Source organism: Hippocampus bargibanti, linkage group LG05 (assembly GCF_051943395.1).
Source record: "Hippocampus bargibanti isolate YZ-2025 linkage group LG05, ASM5194339v1, whole genome shotgun sequence".
Taxonomy (NCBI): domain Eukaryota; kingdom Metazoa; phylum Chordata; class Actinopteri; order Syngnathiformes; family Syngnathidae; genus Hippocampus; species Hippocampus bargibanti.
In genome coordinates this window covers 15,946,669-15,968,002 of record NC_142738.1, presented here as the reverse complement: position 1 = coordinate 15,968,002, position 21,334 = coordinate 15,946,669, and the positions used below count along the sequence as shown (strand labels likewise).

At 40.6% G+C, this 21,334-nt stretch overlaps 1 protein-coding gene across 8 annotated transcripts in view; it reads right to left on the bottom strand.

Annotated features, from left to right (window-relative positions):
* The window catches only part of magi2b (membrane associated guanylate kinase, WW and PDZ domain containing 2b), a 150,614-nt gene that overhangs the window by 71,838 nt on the left and 57,442 nt on the right, over positions 1-21,334 (bottom strand). For all 8 annotated transcript variants that reach the window (XM_088996912.1, XM_088996905.1, XM_088996907.1 and 5 more), the window contains 2 exons: positions 7,725-7,844; positions 1,274-1,498 (listed from right to left, as the gene is read on the bottom strand). In XM_088996912.1, coding sequence (XP_088853038.1) covers positions 1,274-1,498; positions 7,725-7,844 — 345 coding nt within the window. The remainder of the gene's footprint in view (positions 1-1,273; positions 1,499-7,724; positions 7,845-21,334) is intronic.

Here is a 21,334-nt window from a genome sequence, read left to right as displayed (position 1 = left end):
ATAAATTCAATGCCGGTCAATTTATCAACTATGAGCTATTTAATTTTATTGTGTGTCATGCTTGATTGCTAAACAACAAAAACAACAATAATAATAACAATAATAATAATAATAATAATAATAATAATAATAATAATAATAATAGTTTTTAAAAGCTTAAACAGAACTCGATGTGAGTCTTTCAGCCTCCTTGTCAACTGATGCGAAGCCTTTTGCCGCTCTGCTGCAGGAGAAAAAAAACAGCGCGCAGGGATCACTGGAGGTTGTTTCTGTCAAAGGCCAGATGTAGAAGCAAAAATAGCATGACACACAAGGAGTCTAAACACGACGACATGCCGCAACAAGCCTTGCCGGCTGAGAAGGAGACGAAGAAGGAGGAGGAAGAGAGGTCACGAGAAAGAGGAGAAGAAAAGATGGTCGTCATATTAATAGAAACAACGCAGCAAGGCCAGTGGAGGCACAAATGACAATCAGAACAATGATAGCGGAAAAGTCATCAAGGTGCCTTTGAGGCACGTGTTATATAAGTTTATGGCCCCGGCACAGTCGCATCGACCCCGTGCCGAGCATGTTGGCAACGAGCGGTCCGGGTGCAGTCAGCAGGCAAGATTAATGGGCAAGCAGTAGACAAGAGACGGGCTGAAGAAGGGAAATAAACTCCTTATTTAACCCATGGGGAGAGGGTGGGGTGTAAACACGGAATGCAGCCGCTTCTTTATATAAAATTCCACCCGTGATCTCGAGAGCAACAACAAATGCGACAGTTTGGCTACTAATAGAAGAGAATGCAGAAATAATGTTTATGGCAGTGCGTGTTTCATTAAGCACACACGTGCAGACTTGTATGATCCAACACAAAAGTCGAATCAAATATTATATGTATATTGCTATTATTTTCTTCATATGCAGCCCACTTGTGTTTTCTTTTCTTGCATATTGCCATCATCAGAATTCTTTTTACTTTAACTGTAAGTAAACTCCGTTTGAAATGACAAGAATCGACAAATTTAAAACAAACTTGTACAAACGAGGGTAAAGAAAACAAGTCAAGAAATGTTTTTGAAGTATTCAAAGTTTTGTAGACTTTGAGTGATATTTCAGTGTTGATGTGTGTAATGTGGTGTTCTCTCTCTGGATTGCTAATCCATGCGTTGAAAAGGTTTTTTTTGTTGATTTTTTTTCTTTAATGTTTTCAACTACGGTAATATATTTTTTTCATTTCTGTTTGTGGCTTTCGCTGTATCATAATCTGGGATCTGTTGTGCCACAGTACCGGGCGTGATGACCACTCCGTTGCCATTGACGATGGGGCTCTCTTCTTCCTCCTCCTCTGGCGGCTCCAGGCTGGCACGCTGCTCCATGTTGCTGACCGACTGGTTCCTCTTCCTCTTGCCCTGGGCGCTGGGCCGGGCTCCGGGCAGCAGGGCCTCACTCACATTAAGAGGAGGAGCTGCAGGGGACGGCTCTGCTGGTGGCTTGGGTGTGCCGTAGAAGTTATCTAATGAGGACCACAGAGAGACACAAAAATATGCCCATCATTTGTATATATGTATATATATATCTCCACTATTTACAAAATAAAGCCTTTGGATTTTGTCAGACTGAAGATTGCACCATGTCGAACAATAAATCATTAAATGAAAACAAAAGAAAAATGGAATTCTTACAAATGATTAAACGCTATTGTCACTATGGCATGAGAAGTGAAAAAAAAAAGACGACAGCTTCCAACCGCACAGCGATGAACATCAGAGGCCTCGAGCCTTTGTACCACATCTGCTCCTGACCCCCAAAAACACGCAGTCACACACACATACATGCACGCATGCACACACCACAACGGCGACTTAGCCCGCTCTCGCACACCTGCTTTGTAGCCTGACTGTCCCTTGAGGCAAAGCGGCAGTATTTGTTGGGGAGCAGAAAACCTGCTGTTGCATTGCATGAAAGATGCTTAAAAAACTGGTTAATTATCTGGTGGAAGATGAGAAATTGCTCACTGCATGTTCACCGGAGAGCCCGCTGCTAACCCTATTAAAGATCTGCTATCTTCAGTGGTTTCCTGTTTGTTGCAGATTTTTAAGAAAGCCTTTTTAATGGGTTTTTACTGCATACAGGCAAGTCTATATTTCGAGCTGAGTCACATGGTGTGCCACACCAGGACAGGGAGCAGTGTAATACAAGAACAGACAGAAAAAAACCAACAACTGCGCAATATTAATATCTGTATCAGATTTGTCATTTTGTTATTCACACAGGATAGGGCCGTCCATATTGCCATCTTGTCTGTCTACCTGTGGTGCTTTACTGTTGATGACGATTACTGCAACATTAACACTATTTGTGCATTAGTTTGACAGTTAACATCATCTCAGAATGGCCATCAACAGCAAAGCAAAGAAATCAGTCGAAAGTCATCTTGTACCTGGGAAAAAAACAAGTCTGATCAATTTGTAGGTTTACAAGTTTTGTATCATCAATGCTTATTTGTGTTCTACTGAATTGCACATTATCATCCTTATTCCCTTGAGCTCTCGTCATGAACATCACTTGTGATGTTGGCAGTTGTATTAACAGCCAGAAGTTGAATTTGACAGAAATGTTTTAATCTGGCAACTCAGACAAGGAGGAGAGACTGTTGTTATGATAAATACTACTTTCCAGCATGTAAAAAACAATGAGTTCATACTGGATGTGCCACACAAAATTTATGCATAATTTAGGTTTATGGGGCGTAGGAATTAGGTGGTTAGCATTAAGATAGCAGATATTACATGAAACTTTTTGGTGTAGAAGCAAGCACGCTTGCACTCTTTTTGACAAAACAGACAATAAAAGGTGTAAATAAATATTTTGTTCTTCTGATCTCTCAATGGAGAATTTTCATATATTATAGTCACCAATAATATATGTCTCGAACATATGACCCACAATGAAGGAGGTTCACTAAATGGTTTTGTTGATCATATTAAATGATCATTTGTCCTTCCTTTGGGATGTCTTACCCATTTATTGTCAAAGCAGGCAATAATCTCAGCCCTTGTTTCAATGTTAGCATTGGAGGAAGCCAGCGAGCACATGTATTGTGTTCTACTCGAAGCCCAATTGAATTTTCAGCATGTTTATCAGATTGAGGCCGAGATGGTGGGAGGGAAAGGCCACGTGTACATTATCGTTTGATTCTGCATGGACATTCCTCCACTCGGCCTCAAACGAGATTTTCTTTGCGTTTCGTTGCCTTTTGTTGTTTCGCACAAAAGTCCACATTGTTGTGTGAAGGGAAAAATGTTTTTTTCAATCAGTGAATAAATAGGTCTCTGACGCTGTCAATCAATATGAAAAATATCTTTGTTTTTCATACAGTATAACTCTTGTATTGGCCATCGTGAGATTCTTCAGGGGAATTGAATGTTTTGCTACATAAATGTCCTTCCAGCACATGACACTTAAAAGTGGCATCCATCCTCCGACCCGCTTATCTGACAGAAAATTCATTTCGTGACCAAGCTCATAACTCAATTTCTTCTTATTTCAAATCCATTTTCTTGATTGAAATAAATTTGAATGCCTTAAACCACCCATTTTGCAATTTGTGATTTCTTTCCGATAAACCACTCCATGAAATTATGAACATATAATTCACCCTTTATATGCGGTTACTTACTTTATCTTACTGAATTTTCTTTTTTATTTTTCCTGAAAAACGTGGAATTTGTGGTGGGGGTTTCCTGACAAGGCTATCTTAATCCGACAAAAAATGTCCAGGATGACAACAACCCTGTGAGGATGAGCGGTTCAAATCTTGGATGGATATAGGAAATTTAAGCCAAACAGGCAGGCAGGCAGGCAGGCAGGCAGGCAGGCAGGCAGGCAGGCAGGCAGGCAGGCAGGCAGGCAGGCAGGCAGGCGCGCACGCACGCACGCACGCACGCACGCACAGACAGACAGACAGACAGACAGACAGACAGACAGACAGACAGACAGACAGACAGACAGACAGACAGACAGACAGACAGACAGACAGACAGACAGACAGACAGATAGATAGATAGATAGATAGATAGATAGATAGATAGATAGATAGATAGATAGATAGATAGATAGATAGATAGATAGATAGATAGATAGATAGATAGATAGATAGATACAGAAAGACTATTATGTGATCATGTGTACATAGCTGTCTTTTTCTTTTTCCTATTGTCATGACAAATGGAATAAAAACCACAGCATTGCTTCAGGAACTCAATAGACCTTTGACCATTTTTAATATATATTTTTTAACATTACATTTGACAAATTTACCATGAAAATGACTCAATACACAGCTGAAATATAACTGTATAATGCCTCTTTGCATTTTTTTATGATACTAGTGCAGCGTGTTCCACCGTAGACAAATTCCTTGTGTGTTCTACATACTAAGCAATAAATATCATTCTGATTTGAGTACATGTACTGTCAAAAAAGACACAACTAACTGCAAAGAGCAATCAGCGGCTGGTCCTGAAAGGCGCATGCATGTGTGCGCCTGTATTTGCGCGTGTGGGTGTGTGTGCGTGCGTGCGTGCGTGCGTTTGCGTGTGTGTGCGCGCGTCTGTGTGTGTGTGCGTGCGCATGTGCGTGCATGTGTTTGTGCGTTAAGGCTTTGTTCAAGCACACATGCCCACAAAGCTATTGGGCAAATGAACCAGCAAGCTCCCTCCATCTGTACATGTATCCCTTGCTAGACAATACACACGCACACGGTATACTTCAACACCTCCAACATCAATTAGACTGGTTTTAAATGTCCTATTTGCAAATTATGTTGAATTTCCCCCAAATCTGCATATTATTAACCTAATTATAGTGCTGAAGATGGCTTCAGAAAAATCTGATAACTCTTTTGGAGATTTCAAGTGTCATAAATCTGGTTCTCCTCATTCCACTGGAGATGCGTTGGCATTATATCGCCTCAAGAAAAAAGTCTGAGTCCTTTCTGGAGACAATAATGACAGAAAATTGTTTGGGAGGATATATTAACATGTTTTGTTAAAAATGCATCGGACTGTAAAGAGCTTAAATAGTGAACGGGCTTTGACTTTTCCAGTGTTTTAATATGTGCCAATGTCATGTATAAACTATAGCAAGTTCAATTACAGTACAGTGGGACCTTGACTTACGAACTTAATTGCTTCCCAGACAGAGTGTGTATGGCAAAAAGTGTGTATCACAAAAATTAATTTCCTATAAGAAACCATTAAAATGAGAATAATCCGTTCCCATGTCCCCATAACATAATTTTTTACTTTCTAATTTTCTAAGCCTTAAAACTACACAATATATACCTTATTTTGAGTATAATAAATGTGATCTAGTATTATGATTAAAGAAATAAACTGTACTGTACAATAAAGTCATTTTATTGACCTTTGTGATGGTCGTTAATGGCTTGATGGAATGGAGTGGCCGGTTTCCTCAGCATTAAACAGTTGATGAGGAACATGGGCTTCTTTCACCATCTTGAGGAATGATCCCTTGTTGGTGCTTTCTCTGTGATAATCGTATCTAGTTCTTCATCAATTGTGATCTGTTTAGCTGGGTTAACAGCTTTTTGCATCAAATGTACAGATGACTTGTGCGGGTTATTTGTGGAGCCTGATTGATGGGATATTTTAACGTTCCAGTCTACACTCTGCTTTTGAAATCAAAGTTGAAATGGGTCCAAATTTCACTAATTTCTATTCATTTTTATCACCATTTCACTTGTTTTTTTCACTTTTTTTGTTTTTTTTTTTGTTTCAAGCTCTGTCCTCTCCCTTTCATTTCATGTGTGTGTTTTCTCACTCTCTCTGTCTGCCGGTCTCTTTAATGTTTAACCCCCCCCCCCCCACACTGCTGGGTTCTTGACGAATCACGTGGCTTTAACCGAAGACGCCATTTTGTTTTTTGGAGAACGGCCTCACTCTCTCTCTGTCTGTAACCCCATCCCCCACTGCGGTGTTCTTGACCAATCACGTGGGGGCGGAGAGTAGAGTTCAAAAACAGTGGCCACCATTGTCTTGTTCGGAGAACGGTTCGGAGAACACATCACTCATTGTGGCAGCTCCGTGTGTATCCCGAAAAATAGTTCGTATGCCAAGGTAAAATTTGCCGTAAACTTTTAGAAAAACCGAAAAGTTCGTAAGCCAAGGGGTTCGTAAACCGAGGTTTCACTGTACGTATTTGGTCAAGCAAAGTATCAAAAGAATAAGACATTTTTTGTCATGTCAATGTCACTAAAAAGTTCAGCTAAGGCTGCCTTTCAGATAAGTTAAACACGATAATTAATCTACATTGTGCTTGTGTATTATTGGAGGGACAATGCAAAGTCTTCTTCTTCTTTTCCTTTGGGCTTTTCCCTTCAAGGGGTCTCCACAGCAAATTAACGTCCTCCATCTTTAGAGGTTTGATCTGCATGTTTGTTTTGGCCAAGCTTTTACGTCGGATGCCCTTTCTGACACAACCCTCTGTATTTATCCGGGCTTGGGACCGGCACAAGAAGACTTATGTCCCTTTGTGGCTACAGAACAAGCAACTCGCTCAGTAAAAGGCTCCCAAACACAAAATGGTCATCGGCACAGGAACATTCAAAAAAGCAAAAACTATCCTCACCATTTGATGAATATGCTCTGATCTAACCGTGAAATGGGCATCTCTTTCCCTACATTACATCACATTTGGAATACTTCTTTCATTAGTGTGCATCAAACTGTGATGCGAGAGCTCAGGGTGCGTCAATATTTCAATAATTTTTCATTCTTTGAAGCATTCATACTTATGTGGGCAAATGCAATGCCATAATTTTAGTGAAAGTAAAACACAGTCCTAACCATTAGCCACAAACGCAACACTACACTTTCAAGACGTTAAATGTGAAATAATCATCACAACCTCAAGTATCAATTATGAATATTGGGGCCCAGTGTCCTTTCTGACAGTGCCACCACCCGAACTCTACATAGCTTGTAATAACCTTGACTCTTGACTGTATATGTATATACGTATATGTATATGTATATATACACATATGTATACACATATGTATATAAGAACACTTGCACTGTCGGCCTAAATATAAACTTGACATTTTTAGTATTTGAGCAGTACTGTATAACTAATACTTTGGGTTTATGTGGTGTCAAAATGTGCACAGTAAAATATGAATTGAAAGCATTTTAGTTCCCGCAGTTATTACCAGCATTGTAAATGAGACAATGTGAATATTGACTTTGCAAGTCCTTTTACCGTGTGTGGGCCCTTAAATTTTCTTCCAGCACATACAAATTATTGTGCACCATGACGAATATTAGTCTTGAGGCCTGATTTTTAAGCATGTTAAATTACTGATTGAACATGATTTGGAGATGCTGTTAAGTAAATGCTTGTGTTTTATGTATATACTGTATATGTTCAAGCAAGATGCCTTTTTTGTTTCCTAAAAAGTAGTTTTTGGAGAATTCCACCCAAAAACGATAATATGTAATTATGTGATGATGCGATTTAACATTTATTTGGTTTCGCACATATAACCACCCTCTGAGGGACATCAAAGTGGCACGCAACAAAAATGAGTTTGACAACACTGCACTACACTGCCAGTGACTCAGTTATGCAAATAAATCCTCTGACCTAGTCATGAAAACGATATCAAATATAACAGCAAATTCATAGACTCACAAAGATGTTTCACTGACACTCACCTTCATAGGTTCCGCTCTCCAGTAAGGCACCGCTTTGCTCCAATTCCATAAAACGTTCCACACTCACAAAGTTGTAGTCCACCCCTGGCACCTCCCCCTCCTTGGGCTGCCTGGTTGTACCTGTACATAGAGAGATGGAGAAAGAGAAGATGGAGAGGTCAGAAGAGCCTCTTGAGAAAAAGAAAAGACAGGAAGGCAGTGGAAACACAAGCTCAGTGCCAATGCCAAATTCATTCACACAAAAACAGAGAAGATTATAGAGAGAAAGAGAGAGAGAGTGAGAGAGAGGTGGTGGGGAATAAGAGAGAGAGAGAGAGAGAGAGAGAGAGAGAGAGAGAGAGAGAGAGAGAGAGAGAGAGAGAGAGAGAGAGAGAGAGAGAGAGAGAGAGAGAGAGAGAGAGCTCCCAATCATAGCCGTCTCAGTGGACCCCCATTAATTGCTGGGACACCTTCCAGACCCATGTGAAAGAAGTAAATAATGAGAAAGAGTACTGTATATTTATTTATAACTTTTTAAAAGAAAATCCATTTTTGTATCACTTTTACAAAATGTAAACTTTTTAAAACACAATTTCTAAACTATTCTTAAGCACTTTCTCTCATTCACAGTTCGGCAAATACTGTGTTAGCCGAGTGAGGAAAGGCAGGATGGAGAGGGATGAATATTTCAAAAACATAAGGTTGAACCAAACGATGTGAGGAATGAAGTCCACCCCGCCTAATACTATCATGCACTGTAAAACAAAACACCATGGCGAGGCATTAGGACAAAACAACCGATCACATACAAGTTCAGTCTTAAATGTTCTCAATGTAATTTGCAACATTAAGATACGAATGACCCGATTGAGGATTTTCAACAAAAATGCCACCATTTGGATGATTCCTTTTACAATGGAGGTATTTAGGCAAATACAGTGATACCTCCGCTGAAGAACGCTTCAGCTCACGAACCTTTCGCCTCAAGAACATTAAATTCGCGAGCATATAGTCTCTGCTGACCCACTAGTTTTCGGCAGTCTCTGCTGACCCACTAGTTTTCGGCAGAGAACCAAACCACGGTGTCCCAGTTCGTCCCCTCTTTCTTTGAGTGCAGACGTGGTTTGTGTTTGATTGACATTTTGGACCATATCAAGTGTACTTTTGCTATTATGGGGCCAAAAAAGACCCCACCACAGGTTCGTGTTAAGCCTAGGAAGACATTAAGAAAATTACGATCGAGCAGAAGATCTGACCTTTTCTACTAGAAAATGCAAATGCAATTAGAAAAATTGCATAAATTGTCCGCATCATTGAATAAGCCACAGGGTTGAAAGTTTGGGAAAAAAGTAGCGGCTTCCAGTCAGGAATTTACGGTAAATATTTTTGCTATCTTAAGGTACCTGGGCTCCATTAGTCATTCTGTCTTTAGCCCGTCAAAAAAGGCCATGTTGCCATAAGCAGCCTTCGGAAGACAGTGGGGCATGAAGCAACAACTTTTTTGATCGTCTGAAGTCATCAGATAGTGTTAGGTCACGTGTTGAGATGCGTTAAAGGCATGTTAACATTGTGTTTCGTGTTAGTACAAAAGGCCAGTGTCAAAGTTATGTTCTTCATTTTATACTTTCACACACTTTTTGATGAGCTTTGGTTTCAAGGTCAAAGTCAAAGTCAGCTTTATTGTCAAATATGCTCATATGCATGACAAACAGCACAGATGAAATTACTGTCCTCTTGGACCCAGCATGCAAGGCACCTATAATGACTTTAACAAACAAAGAGGAAACTAATCGAATATTTTTTGGGTCAACGATGACGGCCTCGTGGTTTTGTTGTTGTCAATCTTAAACGGAAGGCACGCCAAAAAGAAAGTCACGAGTCAGAAATCTTCTTGTCTGGCTGAAGTAGCGACAAAAAGACCGTAAATTGCCGCGACACAATGCACGATGGTTTTAGATCCGGTATGAGTGTTTTCCGTTCCCAGCTTGGCCAGGTCACAAATTAAATTCACATATCAAGGAATCACTGCAAATATCAGCCGTCAAGCAAGCACAAGTTTACACAAAACAATGTATAACATACTAAGAGAAACTATCCAAATGGTCTATATTCTCTGCTCAATGGGAACTATGACACTTGGCTTTCTGTGGCACCTTTTCTGCCTCTGCTGACTTTCTACGAGACGTGAGAACTACTTGGCATGTTACAACTCAATGTAGTACAAAAATGAAGGCGCACAAACTCTAAATTACATCTGTCCTGCATAGAGTATAAACCCATTTTAATCCAAGATATAGCAAGGAAACAGTAATGGTTCCATGAACTGGGTATGTTCATTTTTTTTTTAAATCAAGGGTAACTCAAAGCTCCTGACGCAGCACATATAGTGCACACAACAGTAACGTAGAGGCATTTAGGCTTCGAGCAATTAGAAGCCGCCAATCCATCAGCGGGGCTCTGTGATGGGCCATAATGGCAGCTTTGGGCTTAATGAGGTGCTTGTGTTTGCACTTCGGCCAAGTACACTTTGAGCCCAGTGAAGTCCACATGAATGCACGGAAAACCCACTGGGGGCCAGGCTAAGCGTGCATTGTCAGAAGCCAAGCCCGGAACACTAAAGCAATGGCACAAGGTTTGGCGTGTGTGGCATCATGCGCGTTTGTGGGCGGGTGAAATGGAGCAGACCGTTTTGTATGTTTGTTTGTGAGTGTGTGCGTGTGTTGGTGTGTGTGTGTGTGTGTGTGTGTGTGTGTATGTGTGCGTGCATGCAGTCTCATATGATGGTAAACATATGTTCAATTACATACAGAAGATATCAATATTTGTTGCCTCAATATGGACACTTAATTTAAAAAATAAAACATTCCGTGCAGTTTATTTTGTGAAAACGACAATTGAATGTAGCTAACAGGTAGGAATGTCCGTGATTTTTTTTACTTTATCAACATATAATAATACAGCGCAATATATCCTGTGTGTGTGTGTGAGTGTGTGTGTGTGTTTGCTTGCTTCTTAAATTATAGCCCTGATACCCACTGAGTTACTCAGTTATCCACATGTGATTAAAGCATAGCAAGGTAATACAAACACTTTCACTTCAGATTCACATGGACAAAAGTATTGACACAATACAGTAGTTTATCCATCCATCCATCCATCCACCCACCCGTCCATCCATTTTCCAGACCGCTTCATCCTGATTAGGGTTGCGGGGGATGTTGGAGCCTATCCCAGCCATCTTCGGGCATTCGGCAGGGCACAGAGAGAAAAACAACCATCCACACTCACACCCGCACATAGGGACAATTTGGAGTATTCAATCAGCCTGCCATGCATGGTTTTGGAACGTGGGAGAAAACCGATGCGGGCCCGGGAAGAACATGCAAACTTCACAGAGGGAGGCCGGACCAGGTCTTGAACGAACGACCTCTGTACCGTGAAGTCAGTGTCCTAACCACTCAACTACCGGGCTGCCCAATACAGTAGTTTGTAAGAATATAAATCCTGTTTCGCCATTCACCAAGAACAATGGGCAACATGCTGCATTTGACCGAATGTCACAATTCGACATGTCAAGGTGCACTGAACAAAGCCCTTAAAAAAGAGAGAGAGCACATGAAGAGTGATTGGGGCAAGGCTATTTATGTCACATCCATTTGGGCCAATTGGATGAAAAAGTTGCGGTAGACCACTGATCTGACATACTGTTGAGCCTTCATTCAAGCCTGCAGTTGTCTACGAATACTTTGGTCCTGAAAAAATTGCCCCTACGTTTGCATGTTTAGCATCTTTATGATTTCTGGCTCTTTCATTTGCGTTGCTCTTCTGCTGCTGTAAATTCATCCCCTGGGACATTAAACAAATTCAACACGGTTCACGAGTAAGAGATGTTTCTGCTTTTTTTTCATCCATTCTGCAGTATTCTTTTATTTTTTTGTTCCACATGAAAATGTCTTTATGAAGGAATCTGTAAAATCAGTGCAATGGAGCTGAGTACATTAAAGTTCAGTGCGTTCCTCGTAGAAAATAAACATGTATCTTGAAGGGTACATCTGCTTCTCAACAGTTCTCCTTCAGCCGGGCATGGTGATCGATCTGGACGTTCACAATCAAATTATTCTGCTGCCCACACCATAGGAGGTAGAGCCTGACGGAATGCTGATGACCCATCCGTGGCCTCCCATCCCACTCATTCTGTGTGCAGACATGCCAAGAAGAAAGACAAAACATTTTGTTGTGACTTTGAATGAAAATGCTCATTTGTAAAATTATTCTTCCTAACCTGTAATCTGAATCTGTTGAGAGAAATTTTTGCAGCACTGTGTATTGCGTGCATAGCCGCTGCCACTATTTTGAAGTTGTTGTTGGCTTCTAAATTTTTAGACCCCCAAAAATATTTATATGTCCTCCAAGAGGCACCATCAGGACCAATGTTAAAATCTTGCCTGTGCTTCAGAAGAAGAATTGTACTATTGAATAAAGTTGGAATTGAACTACATAGAAATAATTGTGAATTTTGATCAATTGAAATGTTATAAAAAATGTCATAAAAATGTGACTGTTTTAGCAATTTTATACGAATAGAAATAATCAGAAAACTATATGAACAAAATGAAAGAATTATAGGAGGCTACCTCTGTAATTGTATTAATACAGTGTTGTTATTTTACAAGATGCTAAAGAATAATAATAATGATAATAATAATAATAATAATAATAATAATGTATGATAGTTTTGCAATGAGCAGTGCATTCTACCATAATTCGCCAAATCCCATTGTACATAATCATTGAAAAACATGTTTTGTGTTTGGCCAATCACATTCATGCTCTTCTTACCTTGAAAAACTCTCAGCTCCAGACCCAAAATGATAATGATTCATAATTGATGCGGCATTGTGGCTGAGTAACTCAAATCACTGTTTTTTTCCCTCCATAAATCACACAGGCGAGCATACAGAGCTTCAAGTGACTTGCATAAAAATGGCAGCAGACTACACAGAGAGACCCACCTGAGCTAAAAGTGCAGCTGACTATTGATTCAATATCATTCCCTTGCTAATGCAGGACAACGCCTGCGCTTACCAAGGTCTTTTTAGGCCAAACTCTCAAAGGTAACACTTTGAGTGGGTTAGAGGCAGCCAAAGTATTCACACACTGCGCTTATGAAGAATTACAGTTGGGTGTCATAAAAGAATCGATTAAACGCCTGTCGTACTGAGAATACAGCAGGTATGCAGCAGATGGATAGATGGATTGATGGCTAGATCGATAGGTTCTGTTAAATCAAATACAATCTATAAAATTACAGTACAACAAAGTATAAGTTGGCACAATGAAAAAGGAACTGCACACAAGAGTTTCTCTTTTATTATATTACAGTGGTCATCAAATATTATACACCATGCTTTATCATAATAAAAATGACAACAACATCATTTTCAAAATGTTTCCCAATATTTACAGCATGTGCTCTACAACTGAATAGTATTAAAAAATAACTGAGGAAATGGGGTTGCACAAGTTGTTGGTTAGAGTTAAGTAATCATGTGAGTTCACTTTAATTGGAAATTACCACACACCTACTGCTATTTTAAAGGGCCTTCAATCAATCCAAAATCAAGTTCTAATAGGCTTGTCCTGAGAAACATTTTTGCTTTTTCAAAGAAACCTGAAGGTTTGGTTTGACTGATATTTGAAACTCATTTTTCATAATTCATTCCACCTTGTCTAATGCCCCAATTCCAGCAGAAGAAAAAACAAATGCCCAACAAAGGTGAGTATAGAGGGCCATCTGACGACTGTAGAGTAGACCAAGACTCAGATCACAACCAATCGGGATCAAAACCATTTTTTACACCATTTAAAAAATGCCATGTAATGGACAGCCACGAGGAAACAAAGTACATACCAAATTTTCCAGTGTATAAGGCACACCCAAAAGCCTTCATTTTCTTCAAAAGATGACCCGGCATATAAGTATAAGAAGTAATATTGAGCCTCAACAGGTCTTGCAACTAATTTCGCAACTAATTAGAGTTTGTGCACCTTCATTTTTGTACTACATTGACTCCATTTCCCCCTGTAGAAGAGGTAGTGCGTAAGCCCAACCTCTACTGTAGCACCTTATAATGTGGTGTGCCTTATATTGGGAAAACGTTTATATATTACACATGTTTTTGGAAAACCTTTTTCATTTGTTGAAGATGCGCCTTATAGTCCGATGCATCTTGTATAGGGAAAAAGTTTGAAAATACACCATTCATTGGAGGTGCGCCTTATACTGCGGTGTACCTTATACACCAGAAAATATGGTACACAAAAAAGGTACAGATAGTTCAAAATTGTAGTCAAATACAGCAAAAAAAGTATTTCTGTACCTCCGTCACCGGACTTGGTACACACTCAGACGAATTGTATAAGTGGCTGAGCTGCCACTTCGGGTAGAAGATGCGAGAGTGGGACATTCAAATTAAAAGAAGTAGGAGTGCATGTGTGTGAATAAGAGGGACAAGGAAATTCCATTTGGAAGTGAAGCCAAAATAGCTGACATACTGAAATAACTCAGCTAGGCCGTCAGATTTAGGGTAGGACAAAGACCTTTACTGAATAATAGAGGGCCAGCTGAAGACTGAAGACCAAGAGCACTACTGGTTCAGCTCGCAGTGCCTCCTACTCAAAGCGAAATTGTTAACGCATGAGGAATGTTTGTATAATTAAGACAGGAAGCTGGCAAACAGAGGAAGCGGTGAGAGATTGCAGCGTAGAGGGTGTTGCTAAAAATAGACTATCGATGAACTGATTATCATAATAAAAGGTGTGGGGGGGGAGGTGGTCAGTAGATGCAGTAGCTTGGATATTTTCAAAGGCATGAGCAAAAGACTGATCTGTAGCCACCTTAAGGCAGCATGGTGATTTCGTGGTTAAATATATGCCTCACCGATGAGACGTGCTGGTTTTCAGTCTTGGCATGTTCTCCCTTGGCTTACGTGGGGTTTCTCCAAGTCGTTCAATTTCGTCACGCGTTCCAAAAACAGGATCATTGAAAACTCTTAATTGGACCATGAGCGTGACCGTTGATAAGTGTGTGCTGTGATAGGCCGTCAAGCAAGCCACAGTGTACCTTGCATGCCCAAACTGAGCCCTGACCATTTGCCACTTTAAACACTTAATACCTAAACACTATCGAGATCAGTGGACAGACACTGACAGCTGAAATTCTAACAGCTAGTTGTTCTAAAATCCAACTGTACTGTATTAATTCATTCCAATCGGCCAATTCTCATCATTTTGGAGCGTTTCCCTCGGTTGTATTGCTTCCATGACATGCGGGTCCAATATATACATATATTTGTATCCTTTCAGATTTTTGTCTCATTCTCTCGATCAAATATGCACAGGGTGTTTATAATAAGTAATGTTGACCAATGTAACTTAACCTAAAGGCTGTCCCAAATATCCCGACACACTCACTTTTTTCTATTTAATTTCATTTCACGATTCTAACAGACACGAGACATTGCATTTGTGTTTTGTTTCCCTGCATGTGTGCTTATGTTTTTATTTGCATTATTCCTGTGTTTGCAGAGTTCAGCCTTTTTATTTTGCAGTTATTGTATGTGTCTTTAGTTTGCATGTGCGTTTGTCTTCTTATGATTCTTTTGCTGCAGTTTTGATTTTGCAGCGTTTGTCCCTGTCGGCCCATTAATGTTGTTACAAAGGATTTTTGAATAGGATTGGTGATTTCTGTAATTGCAACGTGATACTGGTGGTATTAAGAGTGATCATATCAAATGCATCATTTGCCAATTACCGGTGCCAATAATATTTAAAAACATTGGATTGGATGGGATGTACCATTATTCGTCTCACAGTGGATAAATTTACATTTCACAGCAGCAAAGTTTTGAAAGAAAGAGGAAAGGAAAGAAAGAAGTAGAAAAACAAAATACAGGAGCTGCTGGAAAGACAGCCACTCTCGCGGCGCCAGCTTGAAGTAAAAAATAAATAAAAAAATAATAATAATATGACAACACAAAGACACAGTCATTCATTCTTCAGCACTTGCTGTACCGCCTTTGTGACATGAAGCAGTTGTCGATGAAAGAGGAGAGGATCAAAGCGTCCTTTTCAGCAGTGGATCAGGGACATCGTGGTGAAATGTGCACGTCTACTACAAGTTAAATGTTGAAAGCAAACACGCAGCTGTAGGATCCATTGACGAAAAGAGAATGTCTCACATCTCCTGTCCCACATAAATCCGCTTTTATTCCAAGCCGCGACAGTTTTACATACGCATCGGCGCTTTGCGCTGACATTCCTTTCTTCTTATCGCGGGCTCCTCAAGCCATGCATCTATCCAGCCGCAGACTGTCCAAGAGCACCGACCTTTCCACTGAACAAAGTGGGGCTGTGAAGATGCTGCCCATTACAGGCGCAAAAAAGCACAATCGCCCTAGAATTGTCCAGCGATGACAGTCAAATGGCACCGACATTCTTCCCATTCAAAAACAGTACTGGCATATTCATGCTGCCGAAAAGGCGCAACCGCTCAGCACAGTCTCCTCCTTGATGAATGTCGTGGATAATATTCATTTAATTTAAAACAGATTCTTATCTTACAGACAGTGTATTATCGGTGTTCAAATACCTGACATGTTTCGGCCTCTACTTCCGCCTTCGTCGAACTTAATACAACTAATAGACTCATTTCTTGTCTATAATTTTACGATGGCATCCAAACAAAAGAGACTCAAGCCCACCTGTTTCTTCCACCCTTGGCCAGCGGATGTGAACTGTGACAGCAGTTCTGCAGCAAAAGGAGCCGTAGAATGCAAGAGCACGCACACTTCCTCATTTACACTCAGAAGCATGGCGGTGGTTTCGACAGGAGGTCTGCTGCCACGATAACACGCCACGGCTTGGCTACCCGTTATTGCTATGGCAACGAGCTAGACACACATGCAACAGAGGATTTTGACTGCATCCAGAAAGAGACATTATGTGTCATAGAGTCATCCTCCAATGGAAGACACTTTGCGTGAGCAGATCAAACCGCACATTTCATGCTCAACAAAGTGGTTGATGTCACTGATGTGGTTAAAAAGCTCCTCAGTGGCTGGGCCTCAGGGGTGTAGGAGAGCCACCCAGAATTCCTCAAGTCTCTGGACTTTGTGGGGCTGTCCTGGTTGACATGCTTCTGCAGCATTGCGTGGTCATCGGGCAGAGTGCCTCTGGATTGGCAGACCAGGGTGGTGGTAACCCCTTTTTGAAAACGGGGACCGCAGGGTGTGTTCTAACTACAATGGGCTCACACTCCTCAGCCTCCCTGGTAAGGTCTTTTCAGTGGTGCTGGAGAGAAGGGTCCGTCAGGAAGTCAAGCGTCAGATTGAGGAGGAGGTAGAGTAATTGGTTCCCTATGCAACCACGACTGGATTGAGTGGTTATATTTTCAGTCACAGCAGGTCTCTTTCTACCTGCTGAGTGCTGCATCAATCAATTACTCCGACAACTTTAGAGGGGCAAGCTCATGCATGGTCAGCTTGGAGTGATTTACATCGCCGTGTTTAAGTCGGCAGCTTTCACTCAGGTGGCAGTATAGGGGATGGAGGTGAGAGACAGGGGTCCACAGGGGCCATCTATGGCTCGTTGCGTGTCTCCTCACCAGCATAAATGACACTCGGTGCCCGAGGGTAGTCGGCTACCATTGATACTGACAGCGAGAGTGTGAGGTCCAACTGTGAAGTCAGTCGATCTTTAGCTTCAAGCCAAGAGAGCTAATGGGATGTTATTGTCATCGGTTTAGAGTAACAGTGATCATTTTGCCCCGGCAAATTTCGACAACGGACTTCACTGCACACAAACCGATTTTGCTCGAGGAGTGGGTAAAAGATGATGGTCTTCATTCACTGTGGGAAATTTGGGAGGAAGCACTGCAAGAGCAGAATGAACTGAATGATTTGAAATAATAGAATTGCAAGTGTTAGTGGAAGACGACCATTTTACCAAGTTCCAGAAAATCAATTCTCCCTGACAATTTTGGAGTAGACAGCAACCACACAAAAGCCATGTTTTGTTTGATATGACTTAGCCCGCGTGCCTGGCAATGAAACGATGAGTGCAAAGTCATTTTTAAAAAATCCCACATGAAAAATTTTTCATGACACAAATGAACAAAGTGCATTAAAATAATAAAAAGTAATCATTTCCCTTAAGTGAGATTATGACAAGCATCAAACCCAGAAGTGTGATGTCGCTCAAGGAGAAAAATAGCAGAGCTCACTATGTAAAAGTACAAATCGATTTCCAAAAAATAATGACGTTTCAAACGTATGAAAATGCTCAAATGGGGCTTAATTATCACTGTGGGTCAGGACAACCGCAAATCAAGCCAGGTCAGTCACACTAAAAAGGACACACAGTCTCTTGTTTTACAAGCTGCTGGTGGAAAACAACTAAGTGAGGCTTATGAACATCTCAGAGGACAGATAGTCATTAACGTCTTTATGTAGATGTTGTGTTATCTACTAAAAGACAAGTGCAAGTGAAGCGGCTACTGTCAACACATATCATGCAGCCAGTCCAAAAATATGGCCTTGTCGCATTTGAAGCCCTGGGAAGTGTATGCTTGGATGGCTCAATGGAAGAGTGGTCATTTCCCAACCCAGAGGTTGGTGGTTTGATCCACAACCGTAGCGACAAAGTGTCCTTGAGCTAGAGATACTAAACCTCCAGCGTTTATGTAGAACTAAAAAGATAACGCCGTTGAAGAATAACCTTCTTAGTGGAGGTAAGCAAATGATAAAAATCAACCCTGAAAAGCGGCCTCACTTGTTTCAACCAATGACGGTACGCAAAATATCTCGGTTCAATGAGAAAACCTTGCACTGGCTTAATTGCATACTGATTAAAAGCACACAAACAAAAATTGAGCACTCCCATCAGTGTCTCAGGATGACATTTGATCACGTCCCGTTTCCAGCCCACAGCCACCCCCTAGCAATCCAGGATTTTCCTGAGGTGAAGCAAATCAAGCCCGATCAGGTGAGATTTTCCTTTATTAGGAAGCAGCACTAATGCGAGGTGACAGTGGCGTTTAGATGATGCGTACACATCTACAGAAAGCCCTGTGAACACTTACTGAAAGGTTGAAGGGTATTAAGGTGGAATATATTCCAATGTTCCAATGGCTTTCAATGCGCACAGGTGAGGCGCGTGGTGTGGCATATGTGTGGATGTGTGTGTGTCCCTGAAAAGAAAAAAACACAACAACATCAAACATGCTTTGGATGAATGCTTTGATGCTGCCCTATCAGGGCCCTCAGCCTGATAAAATTGTCCCCATGGGTGACAAATGTCCGAGCCCTGATCTCAATCTGTGGACAAAAATAATCGGAACTCACGAAACAGGGAATGTAAACACCATCGGCCAAAAACTAATCACGCCATAATTGGTACACCAATTTCTCATTAGCTTTTTTTTTTACTTCACTTATGTCATCTTTCGTAGCAAGAAGAAATAGAGAGCATCGTCGTTGCACAACCAAGTCTAAACACTGGATCCTGTGGGATTGACTATATTGTCACACAGCAGCCAAGCCAAAAGCACTTCGGCAACAAGAACCTAAAGCGGGGTTAAATGCCGGATTGACCACTAACTACTATGTGATAAACTGAAACTGCAGAAGTAAGCAATTTTTTAAATTGCTCAAGTTTTGCACCTGAAGGAGAATTACGGCCATGAAATAGAGGGATAGCATGCAGTGAAGCTAACACACAGAATGTTCCGATACAAGGCCACCTTGACTGAAGTCACCTACAGTGGTCATCCCATTGGCAACAAACACCACTAACCAAATTCTGCAGAGCAAAACGGATGCTTCTTCACCTATGGCAACTTTAAAAAAACTGTTCAAAGAGGCTCGAGTGGACTTCGGCAAATGCCAGCGCTCAGTGAGAGTCACCAGAGTCGCGGTATTTCTATTCATTGGTTTGATCTCAGAAGATCACACAACCACAGCAACAACAACTGTGACGCACAAACCTTCCTCCCACAGCTAAATAATAATAATACATTTTAATTTAAAAACAGTCACAGGATAACAACAACACTGTTTTTCTGTGGGTGAGCAGCGGAAGATGTGCCAGCGTTCACTGATGGCAAAGCAGATGACCCTTCAGTACACATACAGGGTGTCAACGTTGTACCTTAAAGCAGCAAACTCCAACCACTGTGCTGTGGGCAGAGATCGGAAACCCATGTCCAGAAAGTCAAAACAAATCAGACTTGTTGAACCCTTTCGATACCATAATCTGAAAATTAGATTTTTGGAAGAAATTTTATGCAGAATCATTTTATTGGCTTCTAAAGAATGCATGTCAATCAAGAAATGCAGAAATAATAATTTGTTTATAATATTTATCAAATAAAATCTTGTTTTAGAGATAAAACCATACATTGGATTTGGATTGGATTTGCCTTTATTAGTCTCCCAGTGGAGAAATTTACATTTCACAGCAGCAAAGTTATGAAAGGAATGAAAGTAGAAAAACAAAATACATGAGACTCTCGCCACTCTCGCGGCGCCGTCTTGAAATCAAAAGAAAAAAAAATGAAAATATAAAATATCTAAATACAATTTTTTATTTATTTTTTTGTTCTTTTGACTTTTGTTGATGTAGACATTAGTAAGAAATATTGTGCTAAGTCAATTCTCTTTGTCATTTCTGTAACCGTATAGCTATCTGGCTGACTGGCTAGCTATCTAGCTGGCTAGCTATTGGCTATCTATTGTCTTGCTAGCTAGCTTTCTATCTATTTGTCTTACTATTCTATCCGAGTTACTTCCGGGTTGAGTGAATGCTGGCGAGTGTGGCTGCCGCTGCTCACCCACAGAAAAATTTATCCTGTGGCTGTAAAGTGACCTTGAGAGTTTTGAAAGGCGCTTAAAAATGAAATGTATTATTATTATTATTATTAATTATTATTTCGTTTGTAGTTGTGTGTTTAGTTTTCTTCTTGCCTTTTGTGCAAGTGCCTTTTGTTAATGTGCATTTTGTATTTTCGGGTCCATATTGGATTGGATTTGTATTGGACTTACCTTTATTAGTCTCGCAGTTGATAAATTTACATTTCACAGCAGCAAAGTTATGAAAGGAAGATGAAAGATGAATGGAAACAAAGAAGAATATTGACCAGCGCTTTGAGTCTTTTGTTGGTAGGTAGTTACGCAAATAAACCTTTTTTTTCCTGCGGTACACTTGTCTACGTCTGCTGTTTAGGGATCCAGCTAATTACTTCGCTCCAAACAAAGTGAGACTTCTCCCCGCATCATTTGGCGTGACATGAAGCACCTGTGGCTTTAAAAACACTGTGGCAGTATTTTTACCTTCTGGTGATGCTGTATTACATAGCTGTTGGCTAAGCCTGGACGTACCGCATTACTGTGCTTTAATGTAGCTTTGTTATTATTTAGCAAAAACAAAAGTGCAATGGCATTTTTAAAGGCGTATTGCTTGCCATTTTATGTTGAATTGTCTTTTTTTTAACCGTGTCCCTTTTTGTGCCATTTTTGAATATGTCATAATTGAATCCTATGAAACATTCAATTACATTTAAAAGAATAATTAGA